This window comes from Nyctereutes procyonoides, unplaced genomic scaffold (genome assembly GCF_905146905.1).
Source record: "Nyctereutes procyonoides isolate TBG_1078 unplaced genomic scaffold, NYPRO_anot_genome, whole genome shotgun sequence".
NCBI classification, from domain to species: Eukaryota; Metazoa; Chordata; class Mammalia; order Carnivora; family Canidae; genus Nyctereutes; species Nyctereutes procyonoides.
The window spans coordinates 55,931,104-55,953,263 of NW_026575135.1; the positions used below are offsets into that span (position 1 = coordinate 55,931,104).

A 22,160-nucleotide genomic window follows, 5' to 3' on the forward strand; every position below is an offset into this window, starting at 1 on the left:
AAAGTGACCAAATAGCAGGATAGTGATGAGAGTATTTTTCCCATATTAAGAATCAAATTGTACCCTAAAGCAATTTGGAAAACCATCGAGACAGATGCAACTTATATAATCCTAAAGGAAATCACATTTCTATTAAACATAACATTATTAATCTACTTCATTCTACTTAACATAGAACAGATACACTTCATTATATGGAAGGCTTCACTTCTTAAGGTGGTTGCAAAACAAAGGCTAAATATTAAATATTAACTTTGTGAAAACCAAACATAAATATTTATTTTTACTACAGTTCAGCAAATAAACTTCTATCCCCATCTTCTTTGGCATCCAACACATGAATGTGAGTAAGGCTGCTCCAAAACCTATAGCCCCACGGCTGCTATAAGAAAATATGAACAGTGAGGAAATTCATTCTAATTTGCTTCCAGAGGAATTATGTTAATATGAATTTTCTGAAATAAAATCATTGACTTTTTTTTCTAGTGAATAATGTTGGTCTCCCATTGATGTTCAGAAAATATGATTACAATTTGCAAAGCTGTGCATACTCAAAGGGCAGAATTTAATGTCAATATCATCAGAAATAAATGGTGCAATTATTCCATTACCCTTAATCAGGAGTTGCAAGAGAGACTGATAATACATCCATTTATAACATTACAGTTATTTTAGAGGAATTTTTAAAATATAAATAAAATGTGACCAAAACAGGTCCTTTAAAATCTGTGGTTAGTGGTGGTGGTGTTCGGGTGGGGGAAGTAAGGAGATTACAAAATGCAGCGGTGTGATGAATACCCTGAGAAAGAAAAATCACATTAAACCTGCATAATATAGCATTCTTTCCTTTTATTAAGGGAGATATATCAGTGACAAGAGGTTGACAAAGCAATGCATTAGTGGAGTAGTTTGAACTGCAAATCAAAGCATATTCAGGGAGAAATAAAGGGAATGTCTTGGATGAAAGAGGTGGCGGCCACCACAGGAAATTCTCAAAATACAACAAAGGTACAGGAAGAGCTCACTAAGCAGGAGCCATCAAAAGACCTGGAAAAAAAAAATCTCTCACATGTACAAATGAGGAAAAATTTAGAGTAGAGTTTAGAGTGGTTTTGAAATGATAAAAACAACTATAATGCTCTATCCCTAGGCTTGTTTCTTGTCAAATACAATAAACCCAATAAATAGCAGTTAAATGACTGAAAAAATTAGTACCTACTAATTTATTAGTTCTTCCCTCGTAACTAGGATATTACAAGTCCGTAAACCTAAAATAAAAGCCAGGGATAGACATGATGTCATGGCTCAACAATCATGCATTTTAAAATTAATGCATATTAATTTGGCATATATATATAGGAAAATATAATTCTTTGAAAAATAAATTCATTGAAGACGTACACTAACAGATTTACAATAATGATAAAGTTAAAAGCTTTAATTGCACAGCAGGTCTGAAAACAAAATATGTATAGGTAATGATAGCAATGATTCTTTTTTACAGGAAAATGAAAAATTTCAGGTTGCTGACATAGGCTATTAAAAAATAAAGGAAATTAAAATGTAATTAGAAGACTGCTTCTTATGCCAGTGATATTACATGATTCTGTGCTTTAAACTCTATAGTATGCTGGCAAAATATAAGATCTCAGAGCTGGGAAAGCACTTAAGTTTTATATTGTACCCAAGTTTTTACCCAGATTTCTAGAGGTTTCTATTGGAACGCAGGTTGATCACCTACACCTTGAAATTGCTTTCAAATTTTGGTATGTGCATGCTTGCATGTGTGCATGTGCACGAATACAAAGGCATGGATTTTTCTGGGGCAGAAAAGGAAACTTTTCATCAAATTCTCAAAGGAGGGTATTGTACAAAAAAGTCAATGACGATTGGCCTAACAACTTCATCTGACAGAGTAGTTAACCTGTGCATACGTATTTCAGGTGAACTTCACAAGAATATAGTTTCTTCATGGCTGTCATGGAGTCAGCACTCTTCCATGGATACTTCTTTTAAAACTAAGGGATTTATTTCCTTCCCATGTCCATGAAGTTTATCAGCCATCAGCTTTCTGCAGAAATTACCTACCCTGAAGAAAACTGCCTTTACCAAGGGCACATCTCCTTCCTGGTGCAGTTTGCATCCAGACACTAGTAGATTTTAGGGGTAAAAAAAAAAAGCCTGGCTTTCTCACCACAAATAAGGACAACTCTAAAGAGCCATTCCAGTTTCAAGGCTCCTCACAGGATGGGCTGTGGTCCTGTTGTGAGTGTACCACAGCCCCCTTTCTACCTCTGCCCAACCCTTTCTTCTTCCCCTCCCAACATGGATGTTGATCATGAAAACACTTGGCATTAATCTTTCTGCATATTGGGGCACCTGGGTGGCTTAGTGGTTGGGCGTCTGCCTTCAGCTCAGGGTGTGATCCGGGGGTCTTGTGATCGAGTCTCCCATCGGGCTCCCCGCAGGGAGCCTGCTTCTCCCTCTGTCTACATCTCTGCCTTTCTCTCTGTGTCTCTCATGAGTAAGTAAATAAAATCTTTTAAAAAAATCTGCATATTGATCTCTCTAGGAGAAGCCAACCCGAGATAGTGGTAGTTCTAGCCTTTGATCTTCCCACTATGCTGTCATACTTGCTTTACTTTTCTAAAGGTAAATGAAGAGTGCATAAATGCATGTGGTAAATGGAGATTGTTTTCAAAAAGAAAGATAAGAGCAAATGAAATGTTTAAGAATGAAATGTTTAAGATAAGAACAAATTAAATGTTTAAATGTTAAAATTAAATAATCGTATTTTAAATATATATAATATAGATATATATTTAAAAAATCGGTCCAGTATGTTGAAAATACTTTAATATTAAGAGTAATAGGACAGATTTTATAGGTTTTTGCCACATGGCTCAGCCTTGGACACAAAATAGGGAGAACTGGAGACCTTGAATTTTGGGTCTGGAATATTTTGACAGAAATGCCATTTTAGATGAGTAATATGTACATTACAGAATAAAAAAATGTCTGGTTCTCTGAGCTAGTCATGCATTTTACAGATTATCTATTCCAAACCATTATGCACATGAAGAAATTGAGTTGCAAAGCAGATGAGACTTGCTCAAGATGGCAGTTGAGTCAGGACTACAGTCACAGCTTTTGAGACTTGGTGCAGACCTTTCCATTATACTGTGCAGCTGCTCAAAGCCTCTGTGGGCACATACAGTCTCCCTTCTGGAATGTCTTACCTGACACCTGCCATTTGCACAGACATCTAATCCCTGATATCCACAAGAAGTTCCATCCATCACTTTTTCTGATAGAAGAATAGGCTGTTCTTTCCCAACAGGAGAGCAAAACAAGGCACATGGTTTTTCTACACACAGAGTAGACAAAAAAAAAAAAAAAAAAAGAGCAAAAGTTACTGCATAAATATTTTTATCTCCAGCTTTATTTTTCAGTATAGTTGTTGAGTAAAAAATATAATTTGCTCTGAATTGAGTAATGTAGTAGTAATTATAGTATAGTAGTATAGTGGTTATTATGAGCAGTAAGTGAGAAAGTGGGAAAAAATAGACATCCAATGAATATCTCCTTTTTAAAAAATATGTCTTCAGATTATTTTCAAAATGTATCATTTATTATTTTTCTGGCATCAAACCTCTACCACACACAAGTCAATTATTCTTGCCCCAAAATATTTTACATACCACATTTTTTGCTCATATCTTTTGGAATGAACTCCCCTTTAAGTACATCAGATTTCTTCCTATTTCAGATTTACTTCATTCATGAAGATTTACTGGATATGTCACTTCTAAATTCCCATACACTAATTTTCAATCCTCTGCATTTGGCATTTTCTAACAAAAAATTACTAAACGTAGAAAGAAGAATTTCTAAGATGAGCAATTATCTTAAGATTGTCCATTACAAGGACATGTAGAAATGCAACACAATCCCATGAGAACATCCACTGGAACTCAAAAGTGCTGAAGTGCTCAATTTCCTCCATTGGTTACTCAGAAAGCATACCGGTATATTTGATATCCACGGGAAGGCTGTTCTGGCTAAAGAATTTTTGGATGACTGGCAGTCTTCTTCAGTGCTTCATTAAGCAATAAGGTAGGATGCGTAGAGTTAAAACGTTTGCCAATCAGGCCAGTCAAGAGTGGCAAAATATTTTTAAAGGGCTGTTTCTAAGCATCCTACAGAAGAACTGCAGTATTTGGTAACACCAGTAGGAGAATTATCCAAATCTGAAACTTCAGAACAATTTCCATGCTACATTACTACTCTATTGGCTTGATACCAGCCAGGCCCTTTACTGTTTATTAAGCTCATATAAATAGAATGGAAAATAGTTTACAGTCTTTGACATTGATCTTCGCTTATGTCTTCAGTAAAGTTCCACGTATGCTGATGGGATTCTATAAATACCAAATAACAGCCAGAGGCATGGAACAGGGTATCATTTTGCAAAGAGAAGACAGACAGTTAAATGAGCCTTCAGAATTGAACATTTCAAACACTTTTCACATGTGGCTTCTGAATACTGCTCTGAACAATTCTGGAGAGTTGGAACATGGCCTTCAACGCACATGGTTTTGAAATTTTCCTTTAAGATGCCATTATAAGCCGCAATAAAGCATTTCAGTATGCTCTCACACCTCAAAGTAGGTTATGTTTATTCGATGACTGCTTACTATGTCATATCTTTAGACTTAAAAACAGCTGCTATAATTGCAACACTTTAAATGTGGTATTCTGTGTGTGTGTACATGTATATGTATAATATGTATATATATAATTCTCTTTCTGGAGTTTTCATTGAAGAGAGAAGCAAGCTAGATAAATGAATAATGTGGAAAGGAGCTCATCTAGAAAATTCCATTCACATTCCAAGCAAGAATTCAGATAAAAGTCTTTCTATTTCTCCTTTTACAACATATTGTCAATTCACTGTGCTTTACAGATGACATAAACATTTGATACCAATCTTCCTTCCTGGAGTATACCCTTGAGATTGTGACATTATAGTGATCCATGTAACATGCCAGTACTTACTTGGCAGGCAGGCTTTGTCTTGATTTAAGAGACCAACCCTTTCCAAGATATGCATTAAACATGGATTTCGGCCAAATCTCAGCACAGTGTATATGAAATACCTGAATGTTAAAGCCATGCATCTTTTTTTCCTCTAAAAATAACTGTTCACTACAGCATTGACACCCTGTATTTAATTTTCCTAGCCATAGATTCATGTATTACATAAGAATAACAGAAATAGCCCCTTGCATTTTAAGGTGTCATATGTTATTAAAAGTTGGGGTTTTTAAAAGAATCATACATTTCAGTTTCTTCCATAGTGCTATATAATACATGAAGACTACTGTTGTATACTTTACTCATCATATGGACTGATGTGTTTGACTGATATGTGTGGCAAAATTATAAAACATGCTAACCTACTAATTATATAAATATTTATTATGGATCATTCTGATGATACACATCACTTTATAAGAGGTAGGGGCTGTCAAAATTGTGATTTCCAATGGCTTCAATATTTTAAATTGTCCCCCATCCAATTCTAATTTTTTTTTAACTTGGAGGGTATCTGTTTCCTCTCTCTTATTTTACCTATGAACAAGGAGGTTTCAAATGAATTTAATATTATTAAATTGCACAGCCAATTAGAGGCAGAGATAGGATTAGATGATTATTTGCATTATTTGAATAGTCATATCATTTCTACAACCAGAAGGTATGGTATATATACTCATATTTACACAACAAATATTTATCAGAGGTTTAACATTTGCCAGTCTGTTCATTAAGCACAGACAACAAGGAGAATAGAGACACATTAAAATCTGCTATAAAAGGGTATTGTGAGGTGCTTCAAAGGAGCAAATACCCAATTTGGAGGATCAGGGGATTGTTTTTTTCCTAGAGGGCTTGACATAAACCAAGTCGAAAAAAAAAATCAACAGGCATTTTTCAGGTAAATAAATGGAGAGAGAGAGAGAGAGAGAGAGAGAGAGAGAGAAACCAAAGCTTGAGAAATAAAAGAAATTATGCCAAGAAACTAGGATGTTTACAGGCCTGGATATAAGAAAGCATGATGTATATGAGGGATGGAGTAGAAGTTGGCCGGGCTGTGCTGGAGAACATAGAAGGGAATGGTGGACATGAGGTGAGAGAAGGTAAAGGGGCAGGCCACACAAACAGCCTTAGAAACCAGGCAGTTATTTTTGAGGTTGGTCCTGAGAACAGTAGCGCTCATGGAAGGGTATTACTTGGCACGGTGGCTGACAGATCCAGCCTTGAAAAGGCAAGTCTGGCTGAAATTAGGAGCTGGGGCTGGAGAAGATTGTGGTCAGAGAGAAGGGAGAGAGCTGTTTGAGGATGCAGGTTAGAAACAGTGCAATCATTAGGAAACACACTGGCAGCAGAAAGGCTGGGAAAAATAGGGCTTGCTGCTTTAGTACAGATGGATGGAGACTGAGGAAGAATGATTCTGGCTGAGTGAGAACAAGGTTGATCATGATGCCATTCTGTGTGAGAGAGTGCTGTGAGAGAAGCACATGGTAGGACTGAGACAGAAAGGCAAGGGGTGTGTTGAGTTAGAAGTGATGAGATGTTGAGTGGAGATGTCCATGCAACAGATGGGTAAGCAATGAAGGGACTCAGGATAGAAAGACCTGGGTTGGAGATAAATATCTGTGTCCTTTAGCATATTAATGATAAACAAAACCTCCTGAATAAAGTAATATTATCCCAAGGAGAATATTTAGTAAGAAGAGAGGCCATGCAATAAGCACATGAGAAAATGCTCCGCATCACTTGCCATCAGGGAAATACAAGTCAAAACCACAATGAGATACCACCTCACACCAGTGAGAATGGGGAAAATTAACAAGGCAGTAAACAACAAATGTTGGAGAAGATGTGGAGAAAGGGGAACCCTCTTGCACTGTTGGTGGGAATGTGAACTGGTGCAGCCACTCTGGAAAACTGTGTGGAGGTTCCTCAAAGAGTTAAAAATAGGCCTGCCCTATGACCCAGCAATTGCACTGCTGGGGATTTACCCCAAAGATACAGATGCAGTGAAACGCCGGGACACCTGCACCCCGATGTTTATAGCAGCAAAGTCCACAATAGCCAAACTGTGGAAGGAGTCTCGGTGTCCATCGAAAAATGAATGGATAAAGAAGATGTGGTCTATGTATACAATGGAATATTACTCAGCCATTAGAAACGACAAATACCCACCATTTGCTTCGACATGGATGGAACTAGAGGGTATTATGCTGGGTGAAATAAGTCAATTGGAGAAGGAAAAACATTATATGGTCTCATTCATTTGGGGAATATAAAAAATAGTGAAAGGGAATAAAGGGGAAAGGAGAAAAAATGAGTGGGAAATACCAGAAAGGGAGACAGAACATGAGAGACTCCTAACTCTGGGAAACGAACAAGGGGTGGTAGAAAGGGAGAGGTGGGTGAGGGGTGGGGGTGACTGGGTGATGGGCACTGAGGGGGGCACTTGATGGGATGATCACTGGGTGTTATGCTATATGTTGGCAAATTGAACTCCAATTAAAAAAAAAAGAAGAGGAAGAAGAGAGGCCAAGACAGATCAAGCTGAAAATTCCTGTAAGGCACATCATTCATTCACCTAACATAGTCTGTGCCTACTCTGTTCCTGTACTGTTTCCAAGGCTAAACATAAAGCAATGCAAAAATAGGATAACTCCTGCTCTTCCAACAATTATGGGGGGGAGCACTGAATAGACAAGATATATAAGCATTATGGCAGATGGTGATGAGTTCTATGAAAAAAGAATAAAGCAGGAAAAGGAAAAACACTGAGTTATTATTTAACCAAAGACCTGAAGGAGGTAAGAGGATGAAGCCTGCCAATATCAGGAGACAATGTTACAGCACGGAAAGCAAGAGCTTCCAAGACACTAGAACTTACTCTGGGAAGAGCAGGGGAGCCAGTGTGGGTAGAAGGGTGATGGGGAACAGAGGATGAGGTCTGAGGGTAAGAAGCAGCCAGGTGGCAGAGATCTGTAAGGTCCTTCCCTTAGAAGGAATGAATATGAACTTTCAGGGAGTCAGGAAGGTAGTAGAGACTTTTGAATGGAAGAATAATAGGACATGACTAACAATTTAAAAGTATCACTCTGGCTGTTGAGAAGGAAGAACATAGGCATGAAGACTGGTTAGAGGGCTACTGCAACCACAGCGGGGATAAACAGTGGCTTGAGCCAGGGGTGGTGTTCTGGTGATATTAGGAAACAATCAGACTCTGGATATATTTCAAAGATAAGACTCATGTCCATAAAAAAAGAATGAAATCTTTCCATTTGCATCCACATGGATGGATCTAGAGATACAATGCTAAGTGAGATAAGTCAAAAAGACAAATACCTTACGATTTCACTCAGATAAGGAATTTAAGAAACAAAACAAATTACCAAAGAAAAGAAAAGACAGGAAAAAAAACAAAAAACAGACTCTTAACTCTCAAGAATAAACTGATGATTGTCAGAGGGGAGGTGGGTAGGGGGACGAGGGAAATAGGTGAAGGGGATCAAGAGTACACTTGGCTTGATGAACTCTAAGTAATCCATGGAAATGCTGAATCACTATATGGTACACCTGAAACTAATATAACACTGTATGTTAACTACACTGGAATAAAAAGAAAAATGATAAGGCTAATGTGACCTTGCTGATAATCTGAATGTACAGTAAAAGAAAAGAAAAAATGAAAATGATGACATCAAGATTTTGCCTAAGCATCTAGAAAAAGGAAAGCTCACTGATTGACCATGGGCAAGAACTATCTTAAGTAATAAGAAATTATTTGGACACTTGGGTGGCTCAGGTAGTGAAGCATCTACCTCCAGCTCAGGTCATGATCCTGGGGTCTTGAGGTTGAGTCCCTCCTCTGGCTTCCTGCTCGGCGGGGTGTCTGCGTCTCCCCTGCCCCTCCTCCCCATCCCACTCATGCTCTGTTTGAAATAAATAAATAAAACCTTTTTTTTAGAAAAGGAGTTATTAAGTTATTCCTAAGTTTAATTTTTTTAAAGATTTATTTTTTTTTACTTAAGAAAGAGAGACCAGGAGCAGGAGGGGCAGAGGGATAGGGAGGGAAAATCTCAAGCAGACCCCCTGCTGAGCATAGAAACCAAAGTGGGGCTAGATTCCATGACCCTGAGATCACAACCCAAGCAGAAGCCAGGAGCCAGGCACTTGCCCGGCGTTTAACTGACTGGGCCACCCAGGCATCCCCCTAAGTAATTCTTAAATAATAAAGTAACATATAATTTTCTTAACATTCTTATTCTGAAATAATTAAAGATTTACAGGAAGGTACAAAAATAGTACAGAGATCTCATATACCTTTTCCCCAGTTTACCCAAATGGTTCCACTTTGGTAACTAGAGTATAAGAGCAAACTCAGGAACCTGACTTTGGTACATGTATGTGTATACTTCTGTGTCATTTTATGAATGTGTAGATTTCACAACCACCACCACAATCAATATATTTCAGTATTTTATTAGCACAAAGTTCTACCTTATGCTATCCTTTTATAATGATACCCATCCCTCTCTCTGCCATCATCTCTAACTTCTGGCTGGCAACTTTTATTCTGTTTTCCATCTCTACAGTTTTGTTTTATAGTTTTATATATATATATATATTTATATATATATATATATAAAAATATATAATATATATAAATTATATCTATGTTATATAAATGTTATAGATATGTTACATGTTATATCAATGGAATCACAGAGTATTTGATATTTTGAGATTGATTCTTTTTACTCAGCATAAGGCTCTGAAATTCACCAAGTCACTATACATATCAATAGTTTTTTCCTTTGATTGTTGCATAATATCTGATGGTATGGATGTACCTCAGTGTGTTTGACTATTCAGGTACTCAGAACTTTTTTGGTTGTTTCTAGTTTTTGGCTATTGAAATTAAAGCTGCTACAAATATTTGGGCATGGGATTTTTTATAGTTGTAAATATTCATTTCTTTGGGGAAAATGCCCAGGAGTGTGTTTTCTAAATTGTAAGATAAATGTATGCTGAGTTATTTAAGAAACTACCAAGCTATTTTTCAGAGTAGCTGTACCATTTACATTCCAATCAGCAACATATGAGATCCAGTTTCTCTTCATCCTCATCAGCATTTCCTATGGTCACTTTCTTAAAATTTTAGTTCATCTAATTTGTCTGTAATAATATACTCTACATTTGTTTTTTCATATATTTTTTAATATACCCTACATTTAAAAAAATATACTTGTAGTCAGTGCTTGTGATTGTTACATGCCATTAAAGGTTGAAGAAAGAGAGCTCGGAAATACTTAGAATACAATCTGTATCATCTGTAAAATAACATTGATGTCTACTGTAAAAACACTGCAAATCTAGAAGTCTACTTAATTAAGATGGTGGTGATGCGAGTAGTCATACCTTCATCCATGACAGCTTGCCACTGAAGAACAGGCTTTGGGTATGAAGTTCTAACACTATAGGCCTGACATTGCCAGTCTCTGAATCCAGGCAAACCTGCAGGACAAGGTGGATTCTCACATATTCTGTATTGTTTTCTGGGACCATTACAGTCCCTTGCTTCAGAACCTAGCCTAGAAAAGATAGTACAAATAATCAATTTTATCTTTTTTTATGTTAATGACTCACTTTAAAAATTAAAAGACATTAAATTAATAATGTATACTCCTTTATATTAAATCTACTTTGAAAATGTGGACATGTTAAATAATTGCTAATAGTAGGAAATACATATGCTTATTAAAAACTATATAAATATACATATATATATATTTTCAATCCTCGATCAATTTAATTTCTAAAACACACGAGAAATAAAAGCCAATGTGCCATGACAGTGATATAGAGGAGTAGAAGGCAGAGGCTGGGGGCAAAACAGAAAGCCTGTGATTTTCATGAAGGAGTCTGGTTTTAACGTTCTCACATCCTTTCTTTAAAATTGCTTATTGAAAGAATCGGGCTACTGAGTCCACACAGAGAGTAAAAGTATAAAGCTGAAATAATTTTCTCATGTGCTTTCCTGGGATCACTCTAGGAAGGATGGGATTGAGTGAGCAGACCCTGAAATGCCTCCCAAACTGCACACTTGCTTATTAGCACATCTTCATTTTTCAGCACTGCTCACTTACATTGACAATAATTTTGTTCTCTTTCCCTCCCTTCCTGTAAGTCCTAACATCTTCCTGCCTTCTCACGGTTCCCGTATCAACTTACTTTTTCTAACGCATGTCTCCCTGCTCATTTAAACACACTGTTCATTTGATAAATCAAGAAACCACTGCATTTAACATTGACTTATTTGTTCTGAGAAGGGTTAGTCTTATTTTCTTCTTGGGAGATTTTATATAATTTACACAATTTGAGGGATTTTGTTTCTGCTTTCCAACATGGGGTAGGGTGTGAGGGGCTTCTTCCGCTTTCCAACATTGTTTATCAGTAAAATCTTTGCATTTGGAAATTGAAGCAAAAACACCCTCCCCCAATCCAGGAACTTTGCGTTTACCCAGGACATTTGCGCTCTCGACTGCTGATCCCAGAACTGCAGGTTCGGCTACAGGGACTCCACACGCTCCATTCTCCGGCCACATGTCCAGGTGCTGAGGTCCTACTGGTACATTCTCCAGCCTTACACCACTATTCCAAAAGTTATGTCTTAGGTGAACAAATCAGGGCACAAGGGAAAATCATTCACTGGCCTACAGAGTCACTGGAATTGAGATTAAATCAGGTGTACTAAAGCCCCAAACATACAAATTGAAAAAGACCAAAAATAAGTTGGCACTTGCTTCTTGTTGTAGTAATTTAACGGTCCGTTCGCCCAGTTGCCATGTCAGATCATAAGGTCTTATTATGAAAACAGGGCACACATATTTGCACCACAGCTCTGAGAATTCAGTACTTAGGCCACTTGGGGTGGCACAACCACGAAAGAAAAACTACCACAGTCTAAGAAGCACAACGATTTAAAAGGGACAAATGACAAAAGCACAGAGACGGAAAATAAAATATAAATGATCTTCCATAACTAGAGTGAAGCAGACATTTTAGCAAATGTAGCAGTTGTGATTTGAAATGTTGGTGGTTTTCTTTCCTTGTAATTAAAAAAAGAAGTATAATTTAATTTTAGCACTGTCCTTTATGCCTTCTTCCTTTTATCCTGAAAGAGTTCCCCTCAAATATAAGCATTAACATTATAGCAATTCTTCTTTTGACAGTGTTTGAAAGATTTAGGCAATTGGATTCTCTGAAATTCTGTCATTTCCTTCCAGTTATTCTGCAGCTTATTTTGTATCTATTAACGGAGAAAGATAACCATGAAAGAAGAGAAAGGAATGTACTCATTCTCTTGTTTATATTTTCGTTAACTTTAAATAAAGGCAGCAAAAGAAGCAGTTTCTGTGGCCACCAAGGAAAGGCTGCCAGGACTTGGAAGGTAAACTATAATAATTTCTCCTTATTCCTGAAAAATCAGATCTATCACAGTCATAGTAAACATGCTAAAAGTAAAATTAACTGAACAAAATCATGTTGAGAATAAGTAAATGTTAGCAAAATTCAGCTTAATGACTTATATAATGATGGAGTTGAGCAAGCTGATCCTTCCAGACCTAAACAATTATCTGCATTTAATGGCAACATGATTTATAAAGGATTTTGCAGAAATACAGAAACTCTCTAATCTTCAAGTTTCCCATTTCAAAATGTGAATCATAATCATATTTACCTAATGGACTTTGCAGGAGTAGAATGAAGCATCAAGCCCATACTAAGAACTTAGAAGTCAACAATAATTAATAATGATAAATTGTATATATTATATTAATGCCATTAATAAGTTTCCAGAAACCTAACCAAAATTCTATTCGTTCTGATCTTAACTGATTCATATTTAAAATTTATTTTGAGAATATGTTTTTAAATGCTTTTCAGAAAAGAGAATTTAGAAAACTATGCTACATAGTTTTGTGTGAGCCCAGTTAATGCTTTTCTATGCAATCAAATAATTAGTTTCTGCATTTTTTTTCCAATAATGTCAAATTTTAAGTTCAATCTCTTTTAGATTCAAGAAGCTTTAAATCTGTGCTGGAAAAAAAAAATCTCAACAACCCAGAGTGTATTTTTTTTTAATTTTTATTTATTTATGATAGTCACACACACACACACAGAGAGAGAGAGAGAGAGAGAGAGAGAGAGAGGCAGAGACATAGGCAGAGGGAGAAGCAGGCTCCATGCACCGGGAGCCTGCCATGGGATTCGATCCCGGGTCTCCAGGATCACGCCCTGGGCCAAAGGCAGGTGCTAAACCACTGTACCACCCAGGGATCCCCCAGAGTATATTGATAAGCATATTACATTGGATTTTGTATGAAAATTGTCACTATATTGAGATTTTGTGTGAAGATTAAGTCTGAAAATTTGCAGAAGGGGGGAAACAGGTCCTTTTAAACAACTTACTGGCTTTAAGGATTTAACAATGTAATGCCACTCATGAAAAAAAAAAACCCAACATGAAAGATGTCAAACTTCAACTGGTCAAATTGTTTTGGCCTACTTGAAGGGTGTTTATGTTTCCCATAGTGCAAATCATAGCTCCTTGCTGGCATTGAAAGGCTGGGTTAGCATTCATAGCAGACTAAAAATATGCTGGAAAAGACCAGCATCTGGACTTGTACATCATTTAAACTAGACCACACTGGGCAGATGAAGAGAAATAGAAATAGATATACAAGCCAAATCTGCATACACAAATTGGTGAAATTTAAAGAAAGCGTAGTATAATATTTAAAAAGTCCATCATCTTGCAGAGAACCAAATCTCTGGATGAAACTATGGAGAGCCTGCCTTTGTGTCTTCAAGGGATGTTGTACTTCAACAGTGAGGAAGGTGTTAAACATTTTGTTTAAATTTTTATATAATATGTTCCATTTAGTTTTTAAGTTACTATATAATATATTCTTTTGGTTTATATATAAGATGACCCCAATGATGCTTTTCATAGATTTTTCTGGCAGCATAATTTGCTTTATTTATATTTTTTAGCCTCAAAAAATGATACTACACCTGGTTTAAAAAACACAAAATTTATCATATCTACTAATTTGGTCTGATTTATGAAAATGCTAGGGAAATATATAATAAAGGTTACTTCTAGGAGACCAAAAAAATTAACTGTATTTCCATTCTATCAAAATTTCTATGTGGACATGTCTAGGAAATTCATGAAATTATCAGAGTGGAAGAGTTCTGTGAAGATGACAAAGAGAACATCATTGTCTAATCAAATCTTGCACATACATTGTTGGATGACAGAAGAGGAGAACAGAAGGCAATAAATTATATATGCAAATGTGTGAGTGTAAGGATATTACAGTCTTTATATTCTCAGTAAAGAATCATGATGGTAATTTCAAGAATCTCAATATAGGAAAGTAAGTAACTAAAATATGTTACGTAGAATTCCTCAAAACAGGCTAAAATTTTACTAAATTTATATTGATTTCCTTTCCCCTCCCCCAATTCCTAGTAAGTTTTGTCAGTGAAAAAACAAACATTTCTTGGTTTTTACTAAATCATCTATCAACTCTTTAACATCTGTTAAATGTAAACACAGTTGAATGTATTACAAACAGAAGAGGAAAAGAAAGAAAATAGGCTGCTTTTAATCTGGAAACTGTAGAAATAGTAGATAAATCCTTATCATTGCAATTATTTTGAATCATAAAATTCTGTATGTACCTTCTCAGACTTAATTATATATTTTTACTTATACAGCTAGATTAACATCATTATACACTATAAAAATTACAAAATTACAAAACTTTGTAACAAATTATTTAAAAATTCCCAGCTTTGTTTCTTGGTTTGCAGTGTAGCAAGCCTGCAGTGTTTTATATGAGGTTGAAAGCATTCAAATATTTTAGCACTACCGCACTCCTTTGCAGAGTGTTGGAAGCTATTTTCACGATGGCTCCTACAACAGCTGGAACAGATGGACATTTAAAGAAGCCCACATGGCCTGAGGAACTGAGAAGTCCATTAGTAATTTTAATACAAAAAGCATTACAGAACCACTAAAAGAACATTGTTAGCACAATTATGGGGAAACAAAAACATTTTACTTTTGATAAGCAATTACAATTTTGATTGCTAAAAGAATAAGTTTATTTTAGAGACTTTAAGAATGCAAATTTTTCTCATAAATATCAGATGAAAAAATAATAGTAGAAAAATACTTAGGGCACCAGTTTACAAAAATGAAGAGATTTTATAGTGATAAAGAAAAACTAAGTAAGATGAATGGGTTGTGTGATGTTCAAAGAAATATATCTGAATAGTTGGTTATCTTTCTTTATTACAGTTTTCATGTTTCAGGGATGATAAAAATTATTGCTGTTGCAGAGTTTTATGATTCCAGCAATAAATTACTCAACATAATACCATGAGGCTTGCCCAATATGCACACATTATTGTACTTTTGTGTATAATTAAAAAAAATGAAAACCAACCCAGATTCTGACTCTCCATATAAACTCAGAGAAAAACATCTGGCACAGTCAGTAAACAACTGGCAGATAATTCACAGAAATTCTCGTTCAAGAAACCATTTTCTAATTGACTATATCTAGTAATGAAGTATTTCTAGTCTTAAAAATATTTTGTATTTAAACAATTTTTACTTTTTTAAATTAAATTATAGAAGAAATAAATGACTACACGCTTATGTCAAACATTCAAAAGGGGCTGGGGAAAAAATTATATTTACCCTCAACTCCCACACTTTCATCCATCAATTCCACTTCCCTCTCAAGAGGTAACTACTAATTACAGTTTAGAGTGTATATTTCAAACCATTTTCTATTAGTTTAGGGATATATACAATGTATATGTGTATTCATAATTGATTTTTTGGTAAATAACAAGGGGTATCAAAGTATCCATTTTTCGGACATGCCTATGTATTAACCATCATGTCCTTTAGATCTTTTCAGTTTGTATGTATATATCTAACTCATTCTTTTAACAGCTACATTGTAAACATTCCTCATCTCATGAATACTTTTGCTATTTCTCATTCCTCACTATTACAAGTTGCATCCTTACATAATAAGCATTTGTGTGTGTGCGTGTGTGTTTACACTCACCTACATTTCTCTTTGTACAACATTTGTATTCCCTTAGCACAAAATTTTAGAAGTGGAATTGATGGATTTCCATTATGTCCATTTTTAAAAACACTGTATTTTTAAGCTAGCGTTCCATATAACTTCATTGTTTTCACTAATTCACTTCAAGTAAGCTTTATGTTGTTGTTTCTTTTTAAATGTAATAAAACATTTATGTTCTTCAGAGGCAAAGTTTCTGATCTTATATCTAATGAGTAAAGTGATTAACCATCCCGCTTTCCCTTCAGAGAATAAAAATCAGAAAATGATTAAGTTAACTAGATGGGATTTACCTCCTCCATATTTTTTAAAAAATTATTTTTCAACTGCAATAATTCTGATAGGAAAATAAAAAAATTAATTTTTCAACAGTAATTACTTTGAAATGGAAATGTATACTAATAAACTTTCCTGTAACTTTATGAGACACATTAAAAATTAAACAACTCTGCCAAATATTTACTAATCTTCAAACTGTCAACTAGAATATTTTATTTGTGATGCCTGAAATGACTAGGAAAAATTATACTTAGTGGTTTATCTGAGACAATGCTTTATACCTGAGAGGATTCATCAGCTCTGGAAGTTTTACTATTTATGCTATCATTTGTGGTTATTTTACCTATGTTTACTTTAAATAGTAAAAAATAAATTCATTTCTTAAAGTAATATACCACCTTTCAATACTTTCATAATCAACAACAAAAAATAACTGCATTTATGTTAATAAAACAACCATAGATTTGAAAAAAAATATAAAAGGTAAAATTGAAAATGAATGAAATACTGGAAAAATTTTATAAATCCTGAAAGTATTCTACTAGTATTAAGATGGATACATATAGAACTGGCAGGAGAAAATGCAAGTTTCTTGAGTTTTGTTCAATATTCTTACTAACTTCAGGTGACTAACATGACTTACCTTACCAGCGTCACAATCAGTTCCATCCATTGGCGGATCTAGCTTGGTTCTGCATTCTTTCTCACCCTCTACCTTGCACCATAACCCTGTGCAAATAACATGCTGAAAACGAGGCAATAACTAGTAAGGAGGAGGTACTGCATTTCTGAGATGAAGTCAATAATTTTTGAGAAAGCTATTTTGATAGAACAACAGAAACTGAAGAAAGATATGCTTTAAGTAATTTTCATATAAACTTATAATTGAAATAGCATGTGGCTTATGCATAATGATGAGAATATTGATACATTAAAAACAGAAAGTCTGTTTAATACATTTCCATATATGTATACCTCTTTACCTAAAACACAAGTGATTACTCAAGGTTAAGCAGCTACAGCAGAAAAGAGTAAGCTAAAAAGCCATTATTTGTACCATTCCATGAACCAGGCTAGAAGAATAAAAGTGATGTGTTTGTGGTATTAATTTAGTGCCTGGTGTCCTCAAGCCTGTCCTCACTTACACTCTGTTTTATACTTAGTTAGTATTTCATGATTTCATCAGATAGTCTTGGCCCTTGATACAATACAGACTCCAAATGGATATATTTCTGTTACCAGCCATTTTTACCTCAGTTTGAAAGAGTCCTAGATCTCCAGGATACAATGAACTTTTTCTGGGGAAAAGTTAGAGGGAATAACAAAAATACTGGGATAAGGCAGCAGAGGCATAGTAATAGTGAAAGAAGAGAACTCTGAGAAAAGGCAGGAAGGAACACTGTCAGAAACTGTAGCCCCAGCTCTGGCTGCCAACAGAGACAGAAGGAGGCCCACAGGACACATTCACATTTCATGGAAATATGAAATCCATGAGGAACATTTAAGGATGATTAGAGTAATGCATAGTGAAGATGACTGTGTTACTATGTGTCCAGATACGTAGAGAAGAAGATGGAAGCGGCCAGATCAAAACATAGAATAAATAATGGCAATGTGAAAGGCATAGTTTTGAACAAGATTTTAAAGTGAACACTATTTTAAAGATTGAGGAACCAAATCTTGAATGCCACAAAGGGCGAGAGACTCCATATGTGAAGGGAAAAAGAAGCCACTTAGCAGTTGACCAGCAGGTTGAGAAGATAAAAAGGCTATTTTAGGAGGTTTATTTCAGCAGTCTAAGCAAAACAGATAAAAATCAACTGCAAAGTAAAAGTTAGCTTATGACCCAAATCTATTAAATACTTTGGGAAAGGTATATTTAAAAAAATGTTTTAAGCAGGTCAGTTACAATTCTAAAACTGAATTTGTCACAAGGCCTGAAATAATACTTTCCAATTTTTTCTTTCTTTAAAAATAGAGAATTCTGAAATGTTTATAAGCTCTTAAAATTATATAATGCAGGCAAGAGCGGGATATATTCTATTCACCTTATTTTATCCGCTGTGATTGCTTTTCTGCTTCCAAATATTTTATTCAAATATATCATATTTAGGAGATGATTTAGCCTAACATATGCTTTATCTACATATATCATTTAGCAAAAATTCATCCAGGGATTTATTTTAAAGAATGTCAATGACTAAACCAAATTGCTTTTCTGTAGTATTTTAGACTTTCAAATAAACGGGTTGTTTATCATGTACTTTTGTATAAACATTTATATTTGAATTAGTGGATGTCTAACTTGAGAATTATAGTTCCTAAAATGTATTTTTCCCCTTAATACCTTTATGTTAAAGAGGTCTTATAATCATGGGATCAAATGCTGAATTTTCAAAAACAAACAAAAAAACAAAACAACCAAACAATTTTGCTTTATGTATATTCAATAAAGTTGAGTTGTATTGCACCATAAGTTATTTTTGCCAAGCTCATTAGTTAACAAATGTATATTGAACAAAAAAGCAAATCTTGTATACTGTAGTTTTAGAATACTACCGACTTATTGAATACTGTTGGTGGTCTAAATTCTGACCTTACCCCATTATCTGTTATTCAAAACAGCAGGTACTCTAATTGATTCCCACTTGAGGCACTGGGAGCATAAAAGCAAACTTGGCAGCTTTTCAAGATAAGCACAACCATGTAGAATAAATCTCTCATAGACTGAGATCTCTTTTCCCTCTATGTTCTGCAAGCCCAGGACTCTTACGGTAAGTAAATTACAGCCTCATTCTTCAAAATAACTATGATTCAGGATTTCAAACTAAACTGTCAAAAGTAACGTCAGAAAATGTTGAAGAAAGGACATGGACTGTTTTCACCTTGAAAAGTGGAATATCTCATATGTATAATAGGAGCGCTATGTAATATCAAGCCCTTTCTTAAAATATTGCAAGGATACTATTAAAGGGCAAGGAATGCCTGCCTGAGTGGCCTAGTTAGTTAAGGGTCTGACTCTTGATTTTTGGTTCAAGTTGATCTCAGGGTCCTGAGATTCAGCCCTGCCTCAGGCTTCCGGCTCTGTGGAGAGTCTGCTGGAGATTCTTTTTCCTTCTGCCTCTCTCCCTGCTAGCACAGGCACACTGGTGCTCTGTCTCAGATAAATAAATATTAAAAAAAAAAAAAAAGGTAATAAGAGGCAAGAACCAAGTACTTTATATGTTAGGCTAGAGTCAAATAATTTTGCAACTTAATTGCTGAAAGCACTTAATGTATCAATTAAGAAAAGAACTTTAAAACTTCAAGTGGTTTACATAGGAACCCAGGATAGAAATGCATGCTTCAGCTTCTTCTAGAAAAGCAACAAATAATAATGCAATATTTTTTAAAAAAAATTCTTCCATAATAAGAAAAGACCATTAAAAAGCATATAACATGAATTTGGGTATTTATCTCAAGTAGGCTTTTAAAAATATTAAGATGTAAATACTATATAGTTCAAATGAAATAATTTAAATGGAAGATTGTCCATGTATAAAAATCATACATTTTAAATTTTATCTTCAAAGATAACCTATACACATATCTTTCTTTATAGCAAATAGTTACATTAAGATGTTCTGAAATTTACGTTAAAATAAAAAAATCTTAAGTGCATAAATGTGAAAGTAACAATTATATCTTATACATATAACTCCTTGCCCTTATTATCTTCCAAAATATAATTTCAATAACTTAACATTTGGTTGCAAATGTAATTCAATAAGGGAAAATATTTTTAAAAACATTCTTTTCCATCATAGAATATTGCAGTACTTTTACGGGTAGAAGAAAAGAAAATGGAGAAGTGAATTTAAAACACAAAGAACAAAGACTCAAAGGAATAATAAAAAGGAGAAATCTAGTTCTTAACAAATGCTAATAAAATTGAAAATTAATAAATAAAAAAGAGAACTAAAAAAAGAACCTATTAGGAATGAAATGAAGAATGTAGAACTACAGATAATGTTGAGTTCAAAAAGAAATAAAAAGATATGAACAATTTTATGGCAATGAACCTGACAACTTACATGAAATGAAAAGATATTTTTAAAAACTTACTAAAATGAACCCAAAAAGAAATAGAGGCAGGTATCCTGTAACCATAAAACAGTTAAAAGTGATTGTTTAATATCTTCCCACAAAGTATACATCTGGTCCCAAAACTAACAATCTTTCAAAAAGCTTAGACTCTCAATTTATGTAAGCTCTCCAGAAAATAGAAAAAGAAGGAACACTTTCAAACACACTTCTGATACCCAAACTAGACAGAGATCTATCTTATTTATTAATCTAGACTTAAATATGTTAAGCAAGTTTTAACAGATTGAATCCAGCACTGCATAAAAATGCAATGCCATGACCAAGCTGGGTTTTTCTTCAGAATACAAGGTTACTGTAATATCAGAGATTTGATGAGTGTAATCAAGTATATTAATAACTTTAAAATCTATGATTTCTGTATCTTTGGTACAAAGTACATAATATAATTCAATATCTATTTATTTTAAAAAATCTTAAAAAACTAGCTAAGTGTCTTTGCAATTACTGGATATCTATGAAACTCTACAACAAACATCCTAAAAGAGTGAAATGTTCAAAGTTTTTAGAATTAGGAAAATGGCAAAGATAGCATCTTGGCACCAACATAAGGAAGTGAGGACATGGTGTATTCAAAGTGGCAAGAGGATAAAAATAACTGTCAATGTAAACTCCTGAACTCAGCTAAAATTTTATTCAAGACTGAAGGTTAAATAAAGAATCTTTCAAGGAAACAAAAACTGAGTATTTACCACCAACAGATCTGCTCAAAAGGAACTTCTAAATGATGTATTTCAAGAAGGAATATGATCTCACAGAACTGGACTGAATACTAATGGTAAGCAAAGAGACTGATAAAAATGAGAAGTCTAAATAAATGTTGACCATGGAAAGCAGCAATAATTGGATTTTAGCCAGTGTCATAAACTTCCTCACAGTGTGTGTGTGTGTGTGGGGGGGGGATACTAGAAATCTAGCTCATTTACATCTCAAAACCTTTATCCTTTAACAGAGAAGATTTGGCCATGGCAGTCAAATAAGCTTGATGTTTTCTTTTACTTTTTCTACACTAAATACTTCAAGGTCATTAGTGGCAGAAGTTGCGTAGTAGACATGGAGAAAAATGCAGTCCAAACCCAGCCAACAAATGAAGCAGCAAGCTGCAAAGGACTCCTGAACAGAACACATCAGAGAGTGTTAAAGAGAGTCAAGGAGTGACAAAAAATTTATAGAAAGGAAAACTGTCAGTACCTAGTTAATGAAGCCCCAAAGAAAAGAATGTAAAGTAAAAAGGAACTATTTGAAATATTTCAAGGATAAATGATGCAGAAATTCCTAGTATGAGAGACAAAAAATAAAAAGATTTCCCTTCTGCAGTGATAAGGTAAGTAAGTTCCCCCCCAAAAAGCCATCCTGGAGATCACAACCATCACTTGTAGACAGAATACAAAGAACAACTTCAGGCTGGTTCTGGTTAATGAACAGATAGGTGAACCTTTTAGGGGAGCTGAAGGGACTAGCACAAGT

At 34.7% G+C, this 22,160-nt stretch overlaps 1 protein-coding gene across 1 annotated transcript in view; it reads right to left on the reverse strand.

Annotated features, from left to right (window-relative positions):
* ADAMTS19 (ADAM metallopeptidase with thrombospondin type 1 motif 19) overlaps window positions 1-22,160 on the reverse strand; it is a 228,226-nt gene that overhangs the window by 65,617 nt on the left and 140,449 nt on the right. Inside the window, exons 13-16 of the mRNA XM_055301522.1 lie at window positions 17,194-17,295; window positions 11,612-11,742; window positions 10,510-10,682; window positions 3,240-3,367 (exon numbers count right to left, since the gene is read on the reverse strand). Of these exons, the coding sequence (XP_055157497.1) occupies window positions 3,240-3,367; window positions 10,510-10,682; window positions 11,612-11,742; window positions 17,194-17,295 (534 nt within the window). The remainder of the gene's footprint in view (window positions 1-3,239; window positions 3,368-10,509; window positions 10,683-11,611; window positions 11,743-17,193; window positions 17,296-22,160) is intronic.